The following is a 21118-nucleotide window of genomic DNA, read 5'->3' on the forward strand; positions in this document are numbered from 1 at the left end:
GCTTTCCCCGTTGCTTCCGTTAGCCAGAATAACGGCCAATGGGGACAGCGGGGAGCAGTGCCTGGGCGTGATGGGAGGCTCAAAGCCAGGTAAAGTGCCCCCCATCCCCATCATGCAACCAGCCTCCAGACCTGCTCACTTGCACCCTCCTTCTCCCCCCACTCTGCTCCTGTACCTCCCTCCCATCCAGACCCCCAACCCCACACTGCTCCTGCATCCTACCCCTCGTGCAAAAAACAGGCATTAAACACCTCATCTACCTTCATGGCAGCTATTAGCTTTCCTTCACGGCTCAGTAGCACTCCTAGAAGCGCTATCTTTCTTTTAAGAACATAAGAATGGCCATACGGGGCGAGCCTCGTGATCTAGTCCCGTATCTTTTCTTCTGACGGTGGCTGGTGCTTTAACAGGAATTAACAAGGCAGTTACTGAGGGATCCATCCTCTGGTCCAGTTCCCATGCCAGGCAATTAGAGCCTTAAGGACACCCACAGCATGGGGTGCATCCCTAATGATTTTGGCTAATCACCAGCAGTGGCCCCGTTCTCCAGGAACTTCTCTCATTCTTTTTTTTGAATCCTTCCAATTCTTTTTTGGCCTGCCTAATTCTACTTTACCACATCATTTGCCAGAGTTTGTGCTGCTTCGTAGTTTCAACAGTAGGATCTGATTTCCAATTTGTAAAAGGGGGGGGGGGGAGGAGGGTGTCTTTGTCTGTCCTCTTTTATTGTGGGGTTTAACCAAGGTGAATTTTTTTTGTCCTTTTTTAAAAATGTGTTGAGGAAATGCATTTGGTCTGAGCCTCTACTTCGGGGGTTCTATTTTCACACAGCTCGCAGGCATTTCACTCTTGTGACTATTCCTGTTTGACTCGCTTCTTCCTTTTGGGGTGGTTCCCCCTTCTGCTATTCTGGCGGGAGTCTGTGAAGTTCAATTTAATTACATTATAGTTGCTAGTAAGCCATTCAGCTATATTCATATCTTGCATCAGCTCTCGCCTCGGACTAAATCACTGTGGGTTCAAGAATCAGTCGTTAATGGTGTCTAGAAATTTTATTTCTGCAGCCCATCCAGAGGTGACATGTAGCCAGTCAAGAGGGGGAGCTGGAGCCCCCTTATTGGTTTTTATTTTTGTAGCCGCTAGTACCAGTCTGCTCAAAGGGCCACTCACGGGTTCGCACTGCTAGACGCCTATTACTCAAGCATGGACTCTCTTGGAATAGAGCTTCGATGGCAGAGTTGGATTAATTTACAATTTTCTGTTTGAATCTCTTTCTTCAACAACCTCCTGTTTGTGTGCACATTGTACCCTGTTCTTACCATGTCCCATGGATTACCATCCATCACATTTCTATACCTACTAGATCAGTCGTATCTACATTGTGACCCAATGTCCTGTTTTTAGAGGGACAGTCCCATATCTAAGCCTTCCTGCAGGTGTATCAACTTTTTCTTAAACTGGCAAATTGTCTCCATCCTGGCAAGCCCTGCTGGGAGCTGGAGCTTTCTTTGCACATCAGCCACTTGCCACCAGCAGTGAGCGCAGGCCCCAATGATTGACCATGGGGCTGGGTGTACAAGGCGGGTGGCTGCTCCCCTGCTGGTGTGTGCCAGCCAGGCCCTGCCCCAGTTCTGAGCTCAGAGCAGGCAGGGGCCAGGTTTGTGTTGGCCTTTTTCATGCTTGTCCTCTCCTTGCTTTGTGCCTTTTCTCCCTCCTCCCTATCCTCCCCACAGGGCATATCCTGCACCCAGCCCCTGGTGGAGAACCAGCCCCTAGTTGGAGTAGAGATGTTTAATCAACTAGTCGATTAGTTGATATGCAGGGATTCTCTCCTCCCCCCCCCCCCCCCCACACACACACACACACACACACATCAGCCTTTTAAATGCAGTAAGAGCCGCCTGGCTTTTAATACATTTAAAAAGCAGAGGCTCAGTATCCTGGGACTGGGTGCATGCCAAGAAACAGCTGGTTCCCGGCTCATGCCTGGTCCCCGCTACCCTCCTGCCTCCCATTGGAGATAGTGCTGGGGGGAAACCAGCTTTTAAGCTGGTTCCCCCCAGTACAGGCTCCTGCTCTCCGCCCTTGCTGCCTCTTGTTTTTCTCCATTGAAATCACTGACATTTGCATTACATCTGTCATATCTCTCCAGGTCAGTAGTTCTCCACGTGTGGTCCACAGACCGTCTTGCAGCCCCCACCAGCTCGGGGCTCGCCCCCTCTGCAGCAGGGAGACTGCACTGGCACTCCAGCCAAGGGGATAGAGGCAGCAAGGGGCAGGGAAGCAACTAGTCAGTCAACTAGTCGCTTACATCCCTAGGTTGGAGTGCTCAGCTCACCAACAGCCTGGTCCTCAGGCCCTTTCCTTCCCTCGCTGCCCCTGGCTAGGCCAGTGCCCTGAGAAAACCCAAGACGCTCCAGCCTGGGTTGCTGGCCAGGAGCGGAGCCCTCCATAGCGCTGGCCCAGGGAACCTTCTCTGCCCCTCAGCTAAGCTCTGGCATGATGGTGGAAAGTGATTTCCAGTCCATTCGTACCCATACCCTGCAGGCTCCACAACAGGCCTGAGTGTTGGCTTAGCATCCTCTTCACTTACTCCCCTCCAACACCCCCGCTCATCTCTGTGGGCAGCACATGAACCGCCTGTTCGGGGAGGCCAAGGTCTGGTCCCGGCTCCTCCCCCACCGCCCTTAGTCCCAGCCCACTGGCTGGCCTTGGCCAACATCTCCAGGAGCACCAGCTGCCTGAGCACTGGGCAGGAGGCCCCAGCTCCAGAGCACCCAGTGGCCCTAATTGCCCTAAGTCCCAGCCACCCACTGGCCTACCCTACCCTCAGCCCCAGCCCACTTTGAGGAAGCAGAGCAGCCTGGCTGTGGGCCGCAGCAGCAGAGTGAGCAGCAGGATGGGGGCCTCAGGGCAGAGCCTCCCCTGGCCTGCAAAATCTGCCACCCACCCTGGGTCCTGCCGCCATCGAGTGCAGAGCTGCTTCGTCTCCTAGGCACCCTCCCCTTCTGAGCCACCTCTCTGGCTGGGTTTGCTGAGGCCCCTGCAGTCAAGATTCCCTGGGCCCTGGTTAAGGCCAATGGGTTTAACCCCTTTGTGCCTGCACTGTAGCCAAGGAACAGGAGGCAGCTGGGTTGATAGCAGCCAGCAGCAGCCTGGAGGTGTTAGCTACCTTGTAACACGGGGAAAGTGTGGGGCATGAGTTCTGCAAAGACATGGTCCAGCTCCCCTCCCTTCTCTCCTGCACAGGGCTGAAAGGCTGCTCCCCGCCACATGCTGGCGTGGAGCCTGACAAAGCTGATGGGGGTATGTGACCCTGCATGCCCCAGAAGAGGCAAGTAGGCCCAGATAAGCATGGAGGGCCAGCTCAGTCAGTCTGCCCCTCCCCCATGAGAGAGATGGACATGTCTGTGTGACACCTCTCCTCTGAATCCTAAACTCTTAATTAAATAAAAAGAATCCAGCTAGAGGGTCTCTCTTTGTAACAGGGGCTCAGCGAACTCCATATTAATTTGAACCCGTTTTTACTGATTGCCACTGAACGCACTTGAGTATGAATCATCACGCCAACTATCCACTATTGGACATAGGGCAGTATGGGTCACCCTACTTTTTAATACCAAGTACTCACATTCATCTTTGTATTTCAACTCTTGGTGCTCATAGAACCTCTGCCTGTTACCTATTAAGTGCCTTACCTGGTGTGGCTTCTGTCCCTCATCCTTGCAGTTCTGTCCCTCCACACGTGCGCTATTCTTTTGTATTCCTCCTCAGCACTGTGTCCCTCTGTCCACTTTAAGGACCTGCCAATCAAAACATCTTAAAGGGCTCTAGGTGCAAAGTTCTACACATGGTACCAGAACATGCTCCAGTGAGTGGAAGAGTGGAACAAGCAAAACATTCGGCTCACTCACAAAAACACCTGGGTTATTAAGCCCTTCTTAATCTATTTTTCAAGATGTGATAAGAGTCCAGCTCCTCCATGCCTTGCTGTATGAAGTGGGCTGTGCTCCCAAAAGCTCATGATACCATCTACACTTTTTCTTAGTCTAAGGTGCTACAAGACTATTCGTTATTTTCTTGTTTAGCAGTGTCATCGTTGTAGAAATAAGGGTTTGACTAGCAAGTAATGGTAGGCTGTACCGTGATTAATCTTAGAAAGATGAAGCCATCACCTTCAAAAATAAACTGTATGTACAAAAGCCCCACTTACACAAAGCAGCACTGCAGAGATCCAAAACTCCTTAAACGTAAGCATTTATAACACAGAACTGTGTTAAAAACAGTTTGGTCACCAGTTTTTAAATACTACTAAATATTCCCCATGAACAAATTGATTTCATGTTCGTGTTCCCTGAATAAACAGGCTTTTAAACTGATCCTTGCCCGCAGGGCAGCTAAATAAGGAAAGCAAAGCATCACATTGCCAAGATATCACAAAGAGATGTTTGCTTATTTCAAAACCTAATAAACCCCATTGCTCAAGGCAAATGATCCCTTGTACAGTAATCAGGGATATTACACTTGCATCAGGAGGTCAGAAGTACTTGGTTCGTTTCTTACCCATGCATAGCAAACCAAGTACCCATTACACACAAATGATGAAAAGACTCCGGATGAGACGTGAGGACAGTTACAACCATTGACCTTATTAAACAAGGCCATCGCCACTGGCTTCCTGAAGAGACAGGCACACAGTGCCCAGTTTTACCGACTCTGCACAGCTTCCAGAGTTTGGGATTCATGAACAAGAAGGTTCTGGTGTCAAGCCATATTTCTTCCCCAGGATTTCAACTGTCGGTGTCAGTGCACTGTGGAAATAAAGGCAAACGGAGTAGTGACTAGACAGGAGTTTCCCTTTGCAGGGCTCAGTTAGCTCCATGGTTAGTTTTGTATTTTGCAGTTAAGGGAGGATTTGAGAACAAGCTGCACAAAGTCACCTTCAGCTGAGCAGTGTGAAAAAGGGGCATCTTATGAACTATAAATTATATCCTGCTGAACCCAGTAACTCAGTCGAATTTGAGCATCTTTGGGCAGGTGAGTTAGGAGTTAGAGAATGTTGCACATTGACATCATACAATAACCACTAGGGATGTTAAATTGTGATTAACTGAATAATCGATGGAAATCCCATCGACTAATCAATTAGTCGATAAGGACTAGTGTGGCGTTCTGTCTTTGAAATGTATAAGAGCCCCAGCAGGGGCTCCTGTGCATCTCAAAGACTGAAACACCCCATGGAGCCCCGCTGACATAATGCTCCGTGCGGATGCTTCCAACTTTGAAATGCACAGAGCTAGAACTCGGGGGGACGGCGGGAGGAGGAACCAGCTTTTAAGCTGGCTCCCCCCAGCATACCCTCCACCCCTTTGCTGCCTCTTTGTGATAGAGGGAGCAAGGGGGGGGAAGATTTTACTTACCGGATAGTCGACTAGTTAATTAGTCGCATACATCCCTAATAACCACTGCAGGGAAACAGGCAAAACAAGCCCTGTCTTTTTACTTTCACTTTAGGTAAAGCAACATGCAGCTGAAAGCTGCAACTATGGTCAAAGTGTGCTTACCAGCCAGGCCGGATAATGGTGTATTTCCCAGATACGGACAAGTCGACCACTGTCGACCCCAGACGGCACTCTGGACTCTGGATATCTCCAATTACACCTCCATCAATGACCAAGGATAACTGAGGCCAAAGGTCACGGAATTCCTGAGACAAGACGGGAAAATTGGGTTCAGTCAACCAGACTTGAAGGTTTTTGTTTTAGTTTTTAACTAAAGTGCCACAGGTGCCGCGCAGCAGGACTCTAAAGGGCGAGAAGACAACTGTCTCAGTGCGTCTGAGCTGAACACACCGCAGATGTCGTCATTTGAACACACAATTTCACTATTTTAGGAGCTGAAATTACCCTCTAAGGACTCTCAGGGTCAGGACCTTCTGCTGCACAATCACATGAGATACACAGGAAGCATTTAAGCAGTCTGCATTTTAAACTCCCCCCATCCTCAATCTTTAGAGAGTATCTCAGCCCAGCCGCAGGGATTGTAGGCTAGAGCCAAGGGGCCCTGCTACAGAAATAGCACAGCCACTGTGGAAAGGTCCTGGGGATTGCTGTACAAACAGCTTCTCCCTCCTCCTATCGGGAATCCTAGAACAGCAACTCTCCCCGGTGACCAAACCCGCCTTACCGTGACAGTCAGCGTGCTCGCCTGCGTACTGAAGTTAGCACTCGTTAAAGCCAGTGGTCCTGAGCAAGCCTGTGCCAACTCCCTAATGAAAGGGTGATTAGGAATACGAACGCCAACCAACTACAGGAGAAGAGAGGTACGTTTACACACAACAGCCAGAGAGGAGGCACTTACAGACAACACTTAGAGCTACAGATCAACCATGTATCCCATTACATTGTATGGGGCCCTGTTAACCAACTGGTGGCCTGATGGCCAGATCTTGCCCACGTGATTCCATCTCGCCACAATTTTCAGCTGTGGTTGGATATGCCCTGACACACGGCACAACCCAGACTTTTCAAGGGTAACAGGTATCATTCAGCCCCATAAGCCACCTGTGGAAAATACACACAGGCTCTAGCTTCCCCCTTCTTGCAGGAACCTCCAGTCTCCTGCCAGCCTGCAATGCCTGGTCTCTACCAGGGACTCTACCACTGGGAGGTAACCCAGCTTGTTACTTTTTGTGCGGCTGCTGAGTCCCTGGCCACTGTGCTGATGTCTCTGGCATGATTAGAAGGGGACACAGTGGCTTCTGGGTTTCTACAACCTAAGGGGGGACTGGGCCCGCTATCCTTGCCTCCCTGTGGTCAGTGCCGCACAGACCTTACTGTTGAGGTCTGAGCAGCACACACAGGCTATGTCTATACTCGCGGCTAATTGCGCAAGTATGGCCGTTCTTGCGCAAGAATCCACAGAGCGTCTACACTGCCTGCCTGCTCTTGTGCAAGGAAATTTACAGTACGGCGTGGTAAGAGAGGGCTCCTTGCACAAGAGCTGCGCTCTTTTTTAACAGGTGTAAGCCCTCTTGCACAGGCGCTCTTGCACAAGAGGGCAGTGTGGACACTCGGCAGGGATTTCTTGCACGAGAAAGCCCTATGGCTAAAATTGCCATCGGAGCTTTCTTGCGCAATAGAGCGTCCACACTGCCATGCGAGCTCTTGCGCAAAAGCACAGCGCGCACATGGCAATGTGGACGTTTTCTTGCACAAGAACCCTTGCGCAAGATGTTCTTGCGTAAGAAGCTGCGAGTGTAGACATTGCCACAGAGACTGCAGCAAACCCCCTGCCGGCCTCTTCCCTGAGACCTGGGTAAAGAAGAGGGACATACCACCTACCATTTCAAACCTTTCTGGGGCACATGTGCCTTGATATTGCTTTGAAGTTCAACTTCTGATTTTCAGACTATCAGAGAAGGAACTAAGGTCTGAACCTTGAACAGCCTGTGGCCCTACTCAGGGCATTTCTTAGCTGCTGCTTCCAATGTTTTATTACAAATATTGGTATTGACATTGAGACTCAAGTGCTAGAAATTTTTTTCACGGGGTTCTCACTAAGACATGAACTATTATCTTAGTTAAATTCTAAATCCTTTAAAAAAAAAAAAAAAAAAAAAGGAGATCTGACTCTAGAATCTAGAATTCTATTTCAGCATATGGCTCAGAGTATCCAGTTTGGACCACAGAACAGGAAGAATAGGTCTCTCTCCCAGCTTCATAAGCTGTCTGAGGCAAGCACCCAGCACATCAAAAACTACAACCTGTATCATATTCAGACAGGTGACAAGGACACCTACAGGTAACCCGATCCTGGTACATGTTCATTATTGACAGGGCAGGAACTAGCCTCAAGACAACATCAGTCAGCGCTGAATGCAGTGAACACAACGAATGCGAGCAGGAAGGACAGGAGAAGATTGTGACCTGACACACATCTCTGCAATCTGACATGTCCCAAAGACTTACCGATGTTAAAGGGTTCAGGTCTTTATTGAGTCCTTCAGAACGCTGCAATACTAGGGTCACAGGTCCTGGGAGTAGGTCCTGTAGCAGCTCCTCTGGTACACTGACATGACAATATCTATAAAACACATTGAGGCACTGAAAATTGCTATAAGATACAGTCACAAAAGACTAGCCATCACTGGCCAGGCTTCCACGCTCCGAGTACAGCAACTCCCTCCTCTGAGCTTTTACATTTTTGCTATTGCACAGTTAGGATAAGTAGCAAAATGCAACAAAGAGATGCTGGCTCTCCCATACCAAAGCATCACACAGTGAGAATTTGGGCAGCCCCGGCCCCCTTCCCTGGGCTCTCTATCCCCATTTCAAGGTACCTGCTCTACCATAAGCTGTGCTGGACACAGATTCTAGATGCTCAGAGAAGATACAACTTAAAATCTATATTGTGAATACATCTTCCCTTCCCCCCCCCCATGTTGCCACATTAGATATTAAACTGAATAATGAAGATTCAATTTACTTTTGTGATTTAAGCTACTCACATTTTGCTCAGTATGAACCATGACATCAAACTATTCCGATTTGCTTTTACTATATACCACTTTGAGTATTAAAAACTGAAAACAAAGGTGACTGTAGCTACCTGGAAAGTGCCCGAGTGCTACAAAGGAAGCCTTGCTTAAAAACAACTTTCCACTGAGATTTCATAAAGCATGTCTGATGGTTTTCCAAATGCTGTTTTTTAAAACATTGGGTCCTACTTGGGTCCCCACAGTGGCTCTAGCATTCACTGAGAGGTTAGTGTCTGGCGCCCCAGTACATGCCTACCTGTAAATATGCTCCACATCTCCAAGACAGATTGCCAGAGGTTTACCTCCATTTCGCCCTTTCAGATTATAGATATTTTTAATTGCTTGAGAGCTCTGGGCTAGACATGCTATTCCATAGACCGTGTCAGTTGGAACTGCTACCAGGCCGCCTTCCTGCAGAACGGTCACCGTGGCATTTAGGATCTCCTGCCAGCCTGTTGGACAGCAACAGTGCAGCATTTAAATCACAAAGTGAACACATGGCTCCTTCCCTGAGCTGTCACCTTGTGCCATCCCTAAGCCAGCCCCAGTGCTGCCCACATGGCGCTGGCTGTCTCAGGGTATGTCTACACTAAGAGGTTTTGTTGACAATGCTTATGTCAACACCCAAATGTCTACAAAACAAAAATCAACAGGTTTTCACACTTGCTCCTTCTGATGACAGATCATGTCCATTTTGGGGTGACCATCATCGATGGTGTGAGCAATGCACTCTGGGTTGTGTACCCCACAGTGCAGTATTGGGCGAAGGCAGAACTGATCACCGAGCATCTTGGGGATTTCCTCTGAACTCTCCCAGTCTCCTCAGCTGCTGGAAGCAGCATCATTAGTAGCTCTGTCAAAGCTGCAAGCAGCCTCTCTCTTCCCTCTGCAGCAGCGGTCTTGCTAGCACAAGGCAGAACAGGAGCAATCTAATGCAGCGTTTCTTAAACTACGTTCCGTGGAACACTGGCGTTCCATGAACAACTCACAGGTGTGCCACGACCTCTTCTTTGTTTTTGTCTTTTTTGGTCTGACAACAACTTTTTTTAAGAACATTTTCACAGGTGTTCTACATGACAAAATATCATTGTGTGCTCTTCCGTGGCCTCAAAAAGTTTAAGAAAGACTGATCTAATGATTTATTCTTTGGAGCCCCTCACACAGATAGGTGAGCTTTGAAAGGGGGAGGGGTGCAAGCCTGCAGAGATCAACACAGGGAGCAGAGCCAGCAAGGCAGGCATTGCGGGATACTGACAGACATCAATTCTATTAGGCAAAACTAACCACAGTGTCCGAATACGCTGGCTCTCTGCTGACAATAAACTGGGGGGGAGAGTAAATAAATTAATGGAGACTGACAGACATCAATTCTATTGGGCAAAACTAACCACAGTGTCCGAATACGCTGGCTCCTTGCTGACAATAAACTGGGGGGGAGAGTAAATAAATTAATGGAGATTGACAGACATCAATTCTATTAGGCAAAACTAACCACAGTGTCCGAATACGCTGGCTCTCTGCTGACAATAAACTGGGGGGGAGAGTAAATAAATTAATGGAGACTGACAGACATCAATTCTATTGGGCAAAACTAACCACAGTGTCCGAATACGCTGGCTCCTTGCTGACAACAAACAGGGGGGAGAGTAAATAAATTAATGGAGATGCCTATCTCCTAGAACTGGAAGGGACCTTGAAAGTCATCCAGTCCAGCCCCCTGCCTTCACAGCAGGACCAAGTACCATCCCTGACAAATTTTCGCCCCAAATCCCGACATGGCCTCCTCAAGGATTGAGCTCACACCCCTGGGTTTAGCAGGCCAATGCTCAAGCCACTGAGCCGCCCCTCCCCTCTCACGAAGGGCTGCACGTTGTTGGGTTTTTTGGTCGCTGAAACGGGGCATTTTCCGAACGCTCCCCGGGTTGAGGCCCAAAGGCGGTTTTGGGGGGGGGGGGGGCAGACAGAGCGTAGGCAGGAGCCGGGCTGCTCTGCCGCAGGGGGGTGAGCGCAGCTGGGAACTGGCTGCTGTAGCGCGGAGCCCCCGGGCCGCTCTCCGGGGGGGGCTCCGCTGACCGCTCCGCCAGCGCCCCCATCCCGCCGCGGCCCCCCCCAGCGCCCGGCCCGGCCCGGCTCACCCTGCGGGACGCGCTGCGCCGCGCTAGGCCCCGGCCCGGGGAGGGGGAGCGGGAGCGGCCGGCGAAGGCCCCGCGCCCCCCCGGCCCATCCCGGCCCCGCGCCCCCCAGGGTCCCCTCCGCGGCTCGGGCGCAGCCAGCCAGCGCGGATCCGAGCGCACCCAGCATGGAACGGCAACTTCCGCTTCCGCAAGGAAGAGCCGCGATGGCGTCATTCCGGTCACGCCCCTTCTTAAAGAGACAGGCGTCTCCCCCGCCTGGGTCCGTCCCTGGGTTTGGGAGGGGAGTGGGGACTAGTGGTTAGAGGGGGCTGGGAGCCAGGACACCGGGGTTCCATCCATGACTCTGGGAGGGGAGAGATGACTAGTGGCTAAAGGGGGCTGGAGATGGGAGCCAGGACACCGGGGTTCCATCCATGACTCTGGGAGGGGAGTGATGACTAGTGGTTAAAGGGGGCTGGAGATGGGAGCCAGGACACCGGGGTTCCATCCATGACTCTGGGAGGGGAGTGATGACTAGTGGTTAAAGGGGGCTGGAGATGGGAGCCAGGACACCGGGGTTCCATCCATGACTCTGGGAGGGGAGTGGGTACTGGTCATTAGAGGGGGTGGGAGTCAGGACACCGGGGGTCCATCCCTGGCTCTGGGAGGGGAGTGAGGACTAGTGGTTAGAGGGGGCTGGAGCTGGGAGCCAGGACACTGGGGTTCTATTTGTAGCTATATCACTGAGTTGGTGCGTGACCCCTTGGACAAGCCATATATCCCTGCCTCCAAGTAAGGAACAGGTGCCTCCTTCTGCTCGGTGCCATTTCCCTCATGTTACAGATTGGGAAACTGCAGCACAGAGAGGTACAGGTCACAGTGCAAGTCAATGGTAAGAGCTGAGAGCAGAGTCCAGCTCTTGTGATCCTCAGATCTATGTTCTTATTGTTAACGCCATTTCGTCCCCACACAGCAGGAAATAACACTCAGGAGTCCAGACACCAAGTATCCTCCTCTGTGCACTACAGACGACATAAACTGCCCTCTATATATGATTTTCTACTTCTTCTTCTCCCTCCCTCAACTCTAGGAACTTCACAAATAAAGCACTGACTGATGCTGAATTTACAATGACCCTGGTCCTTTATGGCAATAACATTCATGAAGAAGAAACTCATGAAGTTTACTTATTTCAGGTGTCCCTCAGCTTTTAAAAAGTTCCTCAGAGGAGTTCTTTCATTGCCCCAGGGGTCCTACTCGTCCGTCAGGGTAGGCAATGCAGTGCCACCACCTTAGAGTTTACCTGCCTGAACTTCTGAACTCCTGCTTCAAACCAAGAACTCTGCCCAGCACATCAACTGAAAGAGCGCCCTGGCCAGACACTTTACACTCTTGAGAGATCGATGCACCTATACGGAGCGGGTACTTGGTACTAGGGCTCTGAAGAGGCTCTCAAGAACTAAGGGTACAGCTAGGCTGTGGGGGTTTTTTGGGATACCAGAGGTATCCTGAAAAAAACCGTGTCTAGGGAACACGCTTTTTTTTTTTTTTTTTTTTTGGAAGAGCAAACGCGCTCTTTTGGAAGTCCCTGTATTCCTCATTCTATGAGGAAGTAGAGGGCTTTCAAAAGAGGGGTTTTTTTCCCAACATTTGGCCCAGTGTAGACGGGCAGCTCAAATGTCAGAAAAGCCTCTTCTGACAAAAGTATCGGAAAAAACTATGCAAAGGGCAGAGCACATTTTGCGTAGCTTTTTCCGACAATCAGATGTAGTCTAGCCATACCCAAATTATTTAAATAATTATCAGTGAACTGGAAGCCTTCTGGTAACATGTGTGGGTGTCACAAAAAAAAAAGAGCAGAGAGGTAAATAATGCTGAGGCCAGGGCAGTGACATCGAGGGTTCCCTTGGGAAGCTGGACCCATGCAAACAAAACAGGTTTCCCAGAGATAAATGCAACATCCTAGCCCTAGCCCCAAAGCATGTGTAATGCTGACAGACCTGGTGTTCTGTGCTCAGACAGGCCACACCCCCGGAATGGGGAACTGTACCCAGGCAAGCGGAGATTCCGAGAAGGATCCTGCCAGGCAAGCTGCTCAACAGAGCTCACAGGGCGATGCTGTGGTGAATACGGCTACAGCCATCATTAGACACATGAGCAGAGGAGTGAGCAGGGCCAGGAGGTGACACCGCATCCGTGACACTGAGATTGGAGACTGCAGCCTACTTCAGGGGGCACATTTTAAAAAGCTGTTGAAAAATTAGAGATGGAGCAGCAAAGCGCCAAATGTTTTGAGGGCTGAAGAAAAACACCTCGCCGTGATTAGCTTCTTCAAGGAAAGGCTGAGAGGTGACATCATTCAAGTGTCTAAGGGCCTTTCTGGAGAGACCATGTAGGTTGTGTCTAGACTGCACCCCTTTTGCGGAAAAGGGATGCAGATTAGACACAGCGCAATTGCAAATGAAGCGGGGATTTAAATCTTCCCCGCTTCATTTGCATGAACATGGCTGCTGCTTTTTTCCGGCTCGGGGCTTTGCCGGCAAAAAGCGCCAGTCTAGACGGGGATCTTTCGGAAAAGGCTTTATTTTCCAAAAGATCCCTTATTCCTGATTTTAAGAGGTATAAGGGATCTTTCGGAAAAGGCTTTATTTTCCAAAAGATCCCTTATTTCTGATTTTAAGAGGAATAAGGGATCTTTCGGAAAAGGCTTTATTTTCTGAAAGATCCCCGTCTAGACTGGTGCTTTTGCCGGCAAAGCCCCGAGCCGGAAAAAAGTGGCAGCCGTGTTAATGCAAATGAAGCAGGGGAGATTTAAATCCCCGCTTCATTTGCAATTGCGAGGTGTCTAATCTGCATCCCTTTTCCGCAAAAGGGGTGCAGTCTAGACACAGCCATTAGGTATTAAAGGGGTATTTAATGGCGCAGAGAAAGGCAGAGCAAAACCCCGTGTCTGAAAGGTGAAACTAGACAAATTCATCTTAGAAATAAGGCACAAATATTTCACAGTGAGGATGATTCACCATTGGAACAAACCACTAAAGCAAATGATTGATTCTTCATTTCTTGATGTCTTGTAGTGAAGACTAGATACCTTTCTAGTGGGTGCCTGAATCAAAACTTAGCTGCTGTTAGATACAGGATGGTTGGGATATGCAAGGGTCAGATTTGATGCTCTAATGGTCCTGGCTGGCCTTAAGGTCCACTAATTAATTACAAACTCAGTGCGGCCTAAGGAGCAGCCTTTGGGGTTTACTGTCCAGCCAGCTTGGTCCCCAGACTCAGCTGTCATTAAGTGAAATGATCCAGGGGAACCAACATAAACATCCAAAGAGGCTGACCAGGGTCAGGACATCAGCCTTGCAGGGGTGGGATGGGGGTGGCAGCAGGGGCAGATGACCATTTCGTGGGGCCTTTACCACAGCGCATGCGCGGGGCTTCTTGAAGCGCAGGGCCCGGGGCGGTCGCCCCGCTCACCCTGCCCTATATCCACCCTGGGTGGCAGTGACATCACAAAGGCCTGTTGCAGGACCTCAGCCTATTGGGGGAAAGTGGTGGGTCGGTGGTGACCTCACAGAGAGGCCCTGACATCAGCCAATCAGGACAGAGGCACAAGGCGGGGGCAACTTCAGAGATTCCTGTGGCTTTGCAGGAGCAAGGCTCCTTCTCAAGGTCTCTCCCTGAGGACTGATAAAGAATTAAGATTAATCTACACAAGCATAAAGAGGCACCTCACTGGAGTTTTCTCCTTCCCTACCACCCATTCCGTGTAACCTCTTCAGAAGGTAAGAGCTTCAGAGAGGTGTGGAGCCTGTTCTGTCTCATCCACCTGGTACCACCTGAATTCTACACATAGAAATCACTAAGTTAAGGTCAATTGGGACTCTATGGCTGGGGGTCACTCTTGCTCTCTTTAGCTGGGTCTCTCTTTACATCTCTGTCTGGGAGCACTGTATTCTTATCAGTCAATGTGTCCCGAGGGGCGGGCTGGGGGCAGGACCTCAGCCTTGCAGGAGTGGCAGTGACATCACAAAGGTCTGTTGCAAGATCTCAGCCTATAGGTGACAGGGAGGTGGTGACCTCACAAAGAGCCCCTGACATCAGCCAGGCAGGACAGAGGGGTAAGGTTGGGACAAACTAGAGACCCTTAACACTGTGGGAGGCCATCCAGAGAAGTGGGACTCTGATTGCTCTGAGACTGATCCCCTCTGGTGATGACCCCAGCTATCCTTTAGGACATCTGGTGAGACCTCTCAGCCTCCTACCTCCTAGTCTCGAGGCTGATTAGCCCCCTGTTCAGCCAATGACAGGGAGGAGACGTTTTCCCAATTTCCCAGCTGTGACCCATGGCTGTCCCTTCCTTTGCAGGCTCTGCACAAGGGCTTGTCTGACCTCAGGCAGGCCATGCTGGGGAACCTGCTTGCAGAGCCCCCAGACCTAGACAGCGCCAATACAACTTGGAGGTGAGCATGGTCAGGAGGGACAGGGGGCAGTTTTACCTTAGTGCTGGACTGGAAAGGAGAGGCTGGAAAACCATTTTCCAGTGTCCTCCTAGCCTGCACCCCAGTGGGCCATCCTGGGTCGGGGCAGAGCTATGTGGGTCCCTTCCTTCTTCAGGTACAGGGAAAGGAGATGGAACTTCAAGTCAGGGCCCTGGTTGGCTTTGGGAGTGAGAGCCTCAAACCCCCCACCCCTGCCACATCCAACCCCTGATGAGATCCAGGAATCAGATATTTCACCCTGAGCACCATGGCTCAGTCCCGGGGATGGAGAGGGCTTATTTGCATAGCAGTGCACAGGTCTACTGAGCCCGGCCTGTGTCCTTTCCCCACAGGGTGTCAACTTCTGCATCCAGTCCAGAGAGTCCCAGTGGAGAGCCAAGGCCATAAGGAGCAGCAGAGCCCTGTTTTGATTCACCTTCCCCCCGCCCCCCGCGGATTGGACATAAGTCTCCTCTAACCCCGGCTTCCTGACTCCAAGCATAGGCAGGCTGGAGGATCAGTAACCGCAGGGGCTGTGGGGTAGGAGTGCTCCCCTTGGGCAGCCAGAGTCAGAGCAGGGAACGAGAGAGACTTGAGTCGAGTTCATTTTCTCTTGGTTCAGTGGAGACCTTGGGCCTTTAAGGGGGACCATGTTTCAACCAGATTCCTCCTTGGCCTTGGGTCCCTTCTCATCCTCCTGGAGCAGCTGGAGGTGCAAGTCCTCATGAAAGGCCCTGCCCACATCCCTTTGCCCCAGGACCTCTTGAAGGAGAAAGACTCCTGGGCCCGGGGAGATTGGGAGCAGCCAGGAGAATACTGATGGAGCCCCCTCTCTTCCCTTCCCTAAGGTCTTAGCACCGTTCCCCATCTAGGGAACTTGGTGGCTTAGCTGCAATTGTCTTTTTCAGTGACCCAGTCCAGGATATGAGCCAGCTGGCCAGGGAGGGGATTTACCGGCTCTATGAACTGCTGCTACATCAGAGGGAAGGAAACCCAGCTGGGAAATGGGACCCAATAGAAAAGCGGCACTGACGGAAGCCGGACAATGGGACCCCTGGAGAAATGATGCCCCTCCCTCCTGAGGCTACCCTCCACTGGGTAATGGGAGCCCTGTGGAAACTCGCCAGATCCTCTGAGACTGACCCCAGCAGGAGGACGAGTCTGACCTCTCTTCTTCCCCCCGCTCAGCTCCCCTCCCAACCTCCTGTAGGCAGCTCTGCAAGTCTGTGGGGCCAAGGATGCTACCCTATGGGAAAGGAAGAACACAGCCACCAAAGCCAGACAGGTCTGCCAATGAGAAGCTGCTAAAGGACAGCTGTTGTAGGCAGACAGAGGGTATGGAGGCAGGAGCTCCCCCTCCAATGGGGTGGGGGGTGTCTGACACTGCAGGTCACTAGAGAGGAAGACGAGTCCATCCCAGAGTGCCTGTTACCATTAATCCTCCCTGATTCCTGGGAGGGGGAGAATCCAAGTCTCTGAAAGGTCCTCACGGAAGGCCCTGCCCACATCCCTTTGCCCCAGGACCTCTTGAAAGAGAAAGACTCCTGGGCCAGGGGAGATTGGGAGCAGACAGGAGACAGGAGGACATCACAGCCACGGTGATGCGCCAGCTCCACTCCATCCCACCCTCTCCCCAGGTTCCTGAGGCTCTGCAGGGATCAGGCCTTTTCAGGGCTATGGAATGCCCCCATTGAGCCAGAAGGGGTTAGAAAGGAGGCCTGGGTTACTGGGATCCCGCCCCAACGCCAGTGTTTCCTGTAGGCTATGCACTTGGGTGGCTGCTGAGGAGAGATTCTAATGCCACCCATCCAATTAGTGGAGTGCCCACAGCTGGGTTTTGGTTCGAGTGGTGGTGCACATACACACGTCTCTGTGCACATAACATTATTCCACACATGGATATACACACACTGCACCTGGATGGAAGAGATGAGGACACATTGCCCACTGCCCCTGCAGCACCTGCTCCAGCTGAAAGAGGCATTTCAAAGGGAGCCTGTCATGGGGGGTTATGTTCCCACTCGCTAGCTCAGAAACCAAAGGGTTAATCCAGGCACTGCCTGACACTGCTGACTAGCCAGATAACAGCAGCTGGGAGGATCAAAGGGCTGGGAAGCAGAGTGGAAGGATGGCTAAAGAGGGGTGAGCAGGCAGGAGATAGGAACTCAGGGAGGAGCCTTCCAGGGATAACTCCCCAGAAAGGGGCGAAGAGGCCAACAGACCGAACCCTGATGAGCTGAGCACAGAGTGGGGTTCCAGACCCCTGGGCATGAGGAGTGGGCTGGCAGCCTCAGTGAGCCGAGCGCGCGAGAGCCACTGCCTCCCCCCATTGGGCCAGGGGATGCACCTTTGCACTGACGCACCTCACCGAGCCAGACAGCTTGAAAGGGGACAGACAACAGAGAACCGGAGACTGAGCTGGGGAGATGCTGAAGATGGAGCCACAGGAGTCCTGGCTGCAGAAGAGATTCTGCCACCGGCAGCTGCCCCAGGCCTGAGAGCAGGGCCAGCCTTTGCTAAGACTATAGACCCCTTTGCTCGAACCTCTGGAGCTCCCACACTAGCCACCCATTTAATGGGGGATGGGGGTTGACCCTTTTCCCTCCATTAGGGAAGAGGAGGGGGCGGGATGTGATAAGCCCTGAGCCAACCAGAGGGGGCTGCAGCCCCTTTCTTTTGTGGGGACCTTGGACTGTACATCATGTTGCCCCCTGAATCTGGAATTCCACTGGTGGACCAGCCGGAGAGCCCATCACTCAGCCTGGTTTATTCCACGCTTCCTCTTATCTGCTGCTATATGGGAGGCAGCCCCGCAGGGTCCTAGATCTCCACCACCTGACATGGGAGGAGCCAGGCCCAGGAACAACCACCGTGGTGCAAGACGTGTTCGGTCAGAGGGGAATCTTGGAGCCCCAGCAGGCTTTGTTATGGGAGAACCTGGTGTTGTCTCAGAACCAGGAATGGATCGACAACATTCAATGTGAAAATTCAAACCCAGGGGGAGGTTTCATCTTTGCTGCCAACCTTGAAGTCAAATCTGGTGGCCAAGTGGCAAGGATCATTCAAGGTTACAAATAGGGCAAAGGCAGCTGCTGAGGAAATCTGCCGTGCATGGAAGAGAAATGAGACAGAGGCTTTACTACGTAAGCCTACTGAAGATTTGAAGGGTATGTCTGGACTACATGCTTTGTCGACAGATACTGTCAACAAAGCTTCTGTTGACAAAGAGCGTCTAGACTGCATCCAGTTCTGTCGACAAAGCAAGCCGCTTTGTCAACACAACAGTGTAGACGCAAAGGACAGTGTAGATGCAATAACACCTTCCTAACTTGAGGCCACAAGAGGGCTCAATGCACCCGGCGCAAGAACAGGTCCCATGACCTGGGACTTTCCAGGGTTAACTGGCTGGGGCGGGAGGAAGGGCAGGCTGCCCCAGAGGCAGGGGCTGGCAGGCAAACCTCCACTCGGAGAGGGGGGAAGGATGCTCAGTGCACCTCCCCTGGGAGGTCTGACACTTGGGAGACAGATTTATCCATGCACCGGGACTGCGAAGGGACTGCCTCATACCCCTGGAGGTGGATGGCAGGAAGGTGATGGATTTCTGGGACACGGGGGAAGAGGTGACACTGGCCCGACCCGACATAGTGGGCCCAGACCGTATGCTACCCGACACTCAGCTGACACTGAGGGGCATAGGCGGCACCCCCTTTAAGGTACCCGTAGCCAGGGTGCATCTGAAATGGGAGGCCAAGGAGGGCCCCAAGGAAGTAGGGGTGCACCCGCACTTGCCCACCGACGTGCTGATGGGGAGTGACCTAGAGGAGTGGCCAGATGGACCCCATAGGACGCTGGTCACCACCCGTAGCCAGAGCACACGAGGGGCTGGCGGCCCGGAACTCGAGGAGGTTCCCCAACAGGGGGCCCAGGGCCCCGTCCCAGCAGACCTAGAGTTGGACCTAGGCAGTGGGGGGAACCACGGCCCTGTCCCAGCCCCAGCTGGGAATTCCAGGCGGAGGTGCGGGCGGATCCCTCCCTGCAGGCCCTGAGGGACTGGGCTGACCTGGGTGCAGCTCAACCCCTAGGAGGAGATTGCCAGGAGAAGTTCCGGTGGGAGAGGGGATTTCTGTACCGGGAATGGCTTTCCCCCGGGACGGTAGGGAAGTGGGGGCTCCAGCGGCAGCTGGTGGTTCCCCAAAGGTATCGCCGCAAGCTGCTACACCTGGCCCATGACATCCCATTCTCGGGACACCAGGGGATCCGGCGCACGCGGCTGAGGCTGCTCCAAAACTTCTACTGGCCGGGGATGTTTGCAGCTGTCCAGCAGTACTGCTGGTCCTGCGACTCCTGCCAACGAGTGGGGAAGGCCCAAGACAGGAGGAAAGCTGCGTTGAGACCCCTGCCCATCATAGAGGAGCCTTTCCAGAAGGTGGCGATGGATATTGTGGGGCCCTTCAGCAGAGCGACCCGGACAGGGAAGAAATACATCCTGGTGGTGGTGGACTTTGCCACCCGCTACCCCGAGGCCGTGGCCCTGCCCTCTATCGAGGCAGACACGGTGGCAGATGCCCTGCTGACCATTTTCAGCAGGGTGGGGTTTCCCCAGGAGGTTCTCACGGACCAGGGATCCAACTTCATGTCGGCCCTGCTCCGGTGCTTGTGGGAGAAGAGTGGGGTGCAGCACACCTGGGCCTCGGCGTATCACCCCCAGACCAACGGGCTGGTGGAGAGGTTCAATGGGACTCTGAAGCAGATGCTACGGACCTTTATGCACAAACACCCGCAGGACTGGGACAAGTACCTACCCCACCTGCTGTTTGCATACAGGGAGGTGCCCCAGGAGTCCACGGGGTTCTCGCCGTTCGAGCTGTTATATGGGAGGTGAGTGAGGGGCCCCCTGGACTTACTGAAAGACGAGTGGGAGGGGAAGGTCTCCCCAGAGGGTGAACCGGTCGTGGAATACATCCTGACATTCCGGGAAAGACTTGCCGAGCTCATGGGCCTGGCCAGAGAGAACCTGAGCAGGGCCCAGAGGAAGCAGAAGGTCTGGTACGACCGCAATGCACGGGCCCGCGCCTATGCTACCGGGGACCAGGTGATGGTCCTGATCCCCGTGCGGAAGAACAAGCTGCAAGCCGCCTGGGACGGCCCCTTCAAGGTGGTTAAGCAGCTGAACGAGGTGAACTATGTGGTGGAGCTGACGGGCCGGACGCGCGGCCAGCGGGTGTATCATGTGAACATGATGAAGCCATACTGGGACAGGGAGAACTTGGTGCTGGCCGTGTGTAAGCCCTGGGAGGAGCAGGGGGAGGATCCCCTGGTAGGCCTGTTCCCTGGGACCGGAGAGGACTCTTCGCTGGAGTCAATTTCCCTCTCGGACCAGCTCACCCCGGGCCAGCAGGCCGAGATCCGAGAGGTGCTGCGCTCCCACCAGCAGCTGTTCTCCAACAAGCCTGGTCTCACCAACCTGGCTGTCCACCGGGTGCAGACGGGCACTCACCCCCCGGTGCGCTGCTCCCCATTCAGAGTCACGGGGAAGACAGCCCAGGACCTGGAGAGAGAGGTCCAGGACATGTTGGTCCTGGGGGTGATCCAGCCATCCTCCAGCCCCTGGGCCTCGCCCGTGGTGCTGGTCCCCAAGAAGGACAGGTCGATCCGGTTCTGCGTGGACTACCGGAAGCTCAACGCCATCACGGTGTCCAATGCCTACCCGATGCCAAGGCCCGACGAGCTCCTGGACAAGCTGGGGGGAGCTCGCTACCTCACCACCCTGGACCTCACCAAGGGCTACTGGCAGGTGCCGCTAGACCAGGAGGCCAGACTGAAATCGGCTTTCATCACACCGCTGGGGCTCTATGAGTTCCTGGTCCTGCCCTTTGGCCTCAAAGGGGCGCCGGCCACCTTCCAGCGCCTGGTGGACCAGCTGCTGCGGGGAATGGAGAACTGTGCCCTAGCGTACATCGATGACATCTGCATCTTCAGCCAGTCCT

At 52.7% G+C, this 21118-nt stretch overlaps 1 protein-coding gene and 1 long non-coding RNA gene across 5 annotated transcripts; one reads left to right on the plus strand and one right to left on the minus strand.

Moving 5' to 3' along the window:
- Positions 1-4240: 4240 nt before the first annotated feature.
- On the minus strand, positions 4241-10871 carry YRDC (yrdC N6-threonylcarbamoyltransferase domain containing). Of its 3 annotated transcripts, XM_089773425.1 has the most exons (7): positions 10675-10840; positions 10032-10070; positions 8796-8991; positions 7971-8085; positions 6187-6306; positions 5565-5707; positions 4241-4811 (listed from the first exon to the last, which is right to left on the minus strand). In XM_089773425.1, exons 1-7 carry the CDS (start codon positions 10838-10840, stop codon positions 4742-4744), a joined length of 849 nt encoding a protein of 282 aa, XP_089629551.1. In that variant the 3' UTR covers positions 4241-4741. The 3 variants fall into 3 exon arrangements, with proteins under 3 accessions (XP_089629551.1, XP_089629552.1, XP_075764654.2); XM_089773426.1 differs by lacking the exon at positions 10032-10070 and having other exon boundaries at positions 10834-10871; XM_075908539.2 differs by lacking the exon at positions 10032-10070.
- A 3905-nt stretch (positions 10872-14776) lies between these two features.
- On the plus strand, positions 14777-19459 carry LOC142819926 (uncharacterized). 2 transcript variants are annotated; one of them, XR_012897609.2, is made up of 3 exons: positions 14777-14893; positions 15019-15113; positions 15485-19459. It is a non-coding gene; the product is annotated as an uncharacterized LOC142819926 (long non-coding RNA). The 2 variants fall into 2 exon arrangements; XR_012897610.2 differs by having other exon boundaries at positions 16040-19459.
- Positions 19460-21118: the final 1659 nt, after the last annotated feature.

The sequence above is a fragment of the Pelodiscus sinensis genome, chromosome 26 (genome assembly GCF_052426305.1).
Source record: "Pelodiscus sinensis isolate ZL-2025 chromosome 26, ASM5242630v1, whole genome shotgun sequence".
Lineage (NCBI taxonomy): Eukaryota > Metazoa > Chordata > Testudines > Trionychidae > Pelodiscus > Pelodiscus sinensis.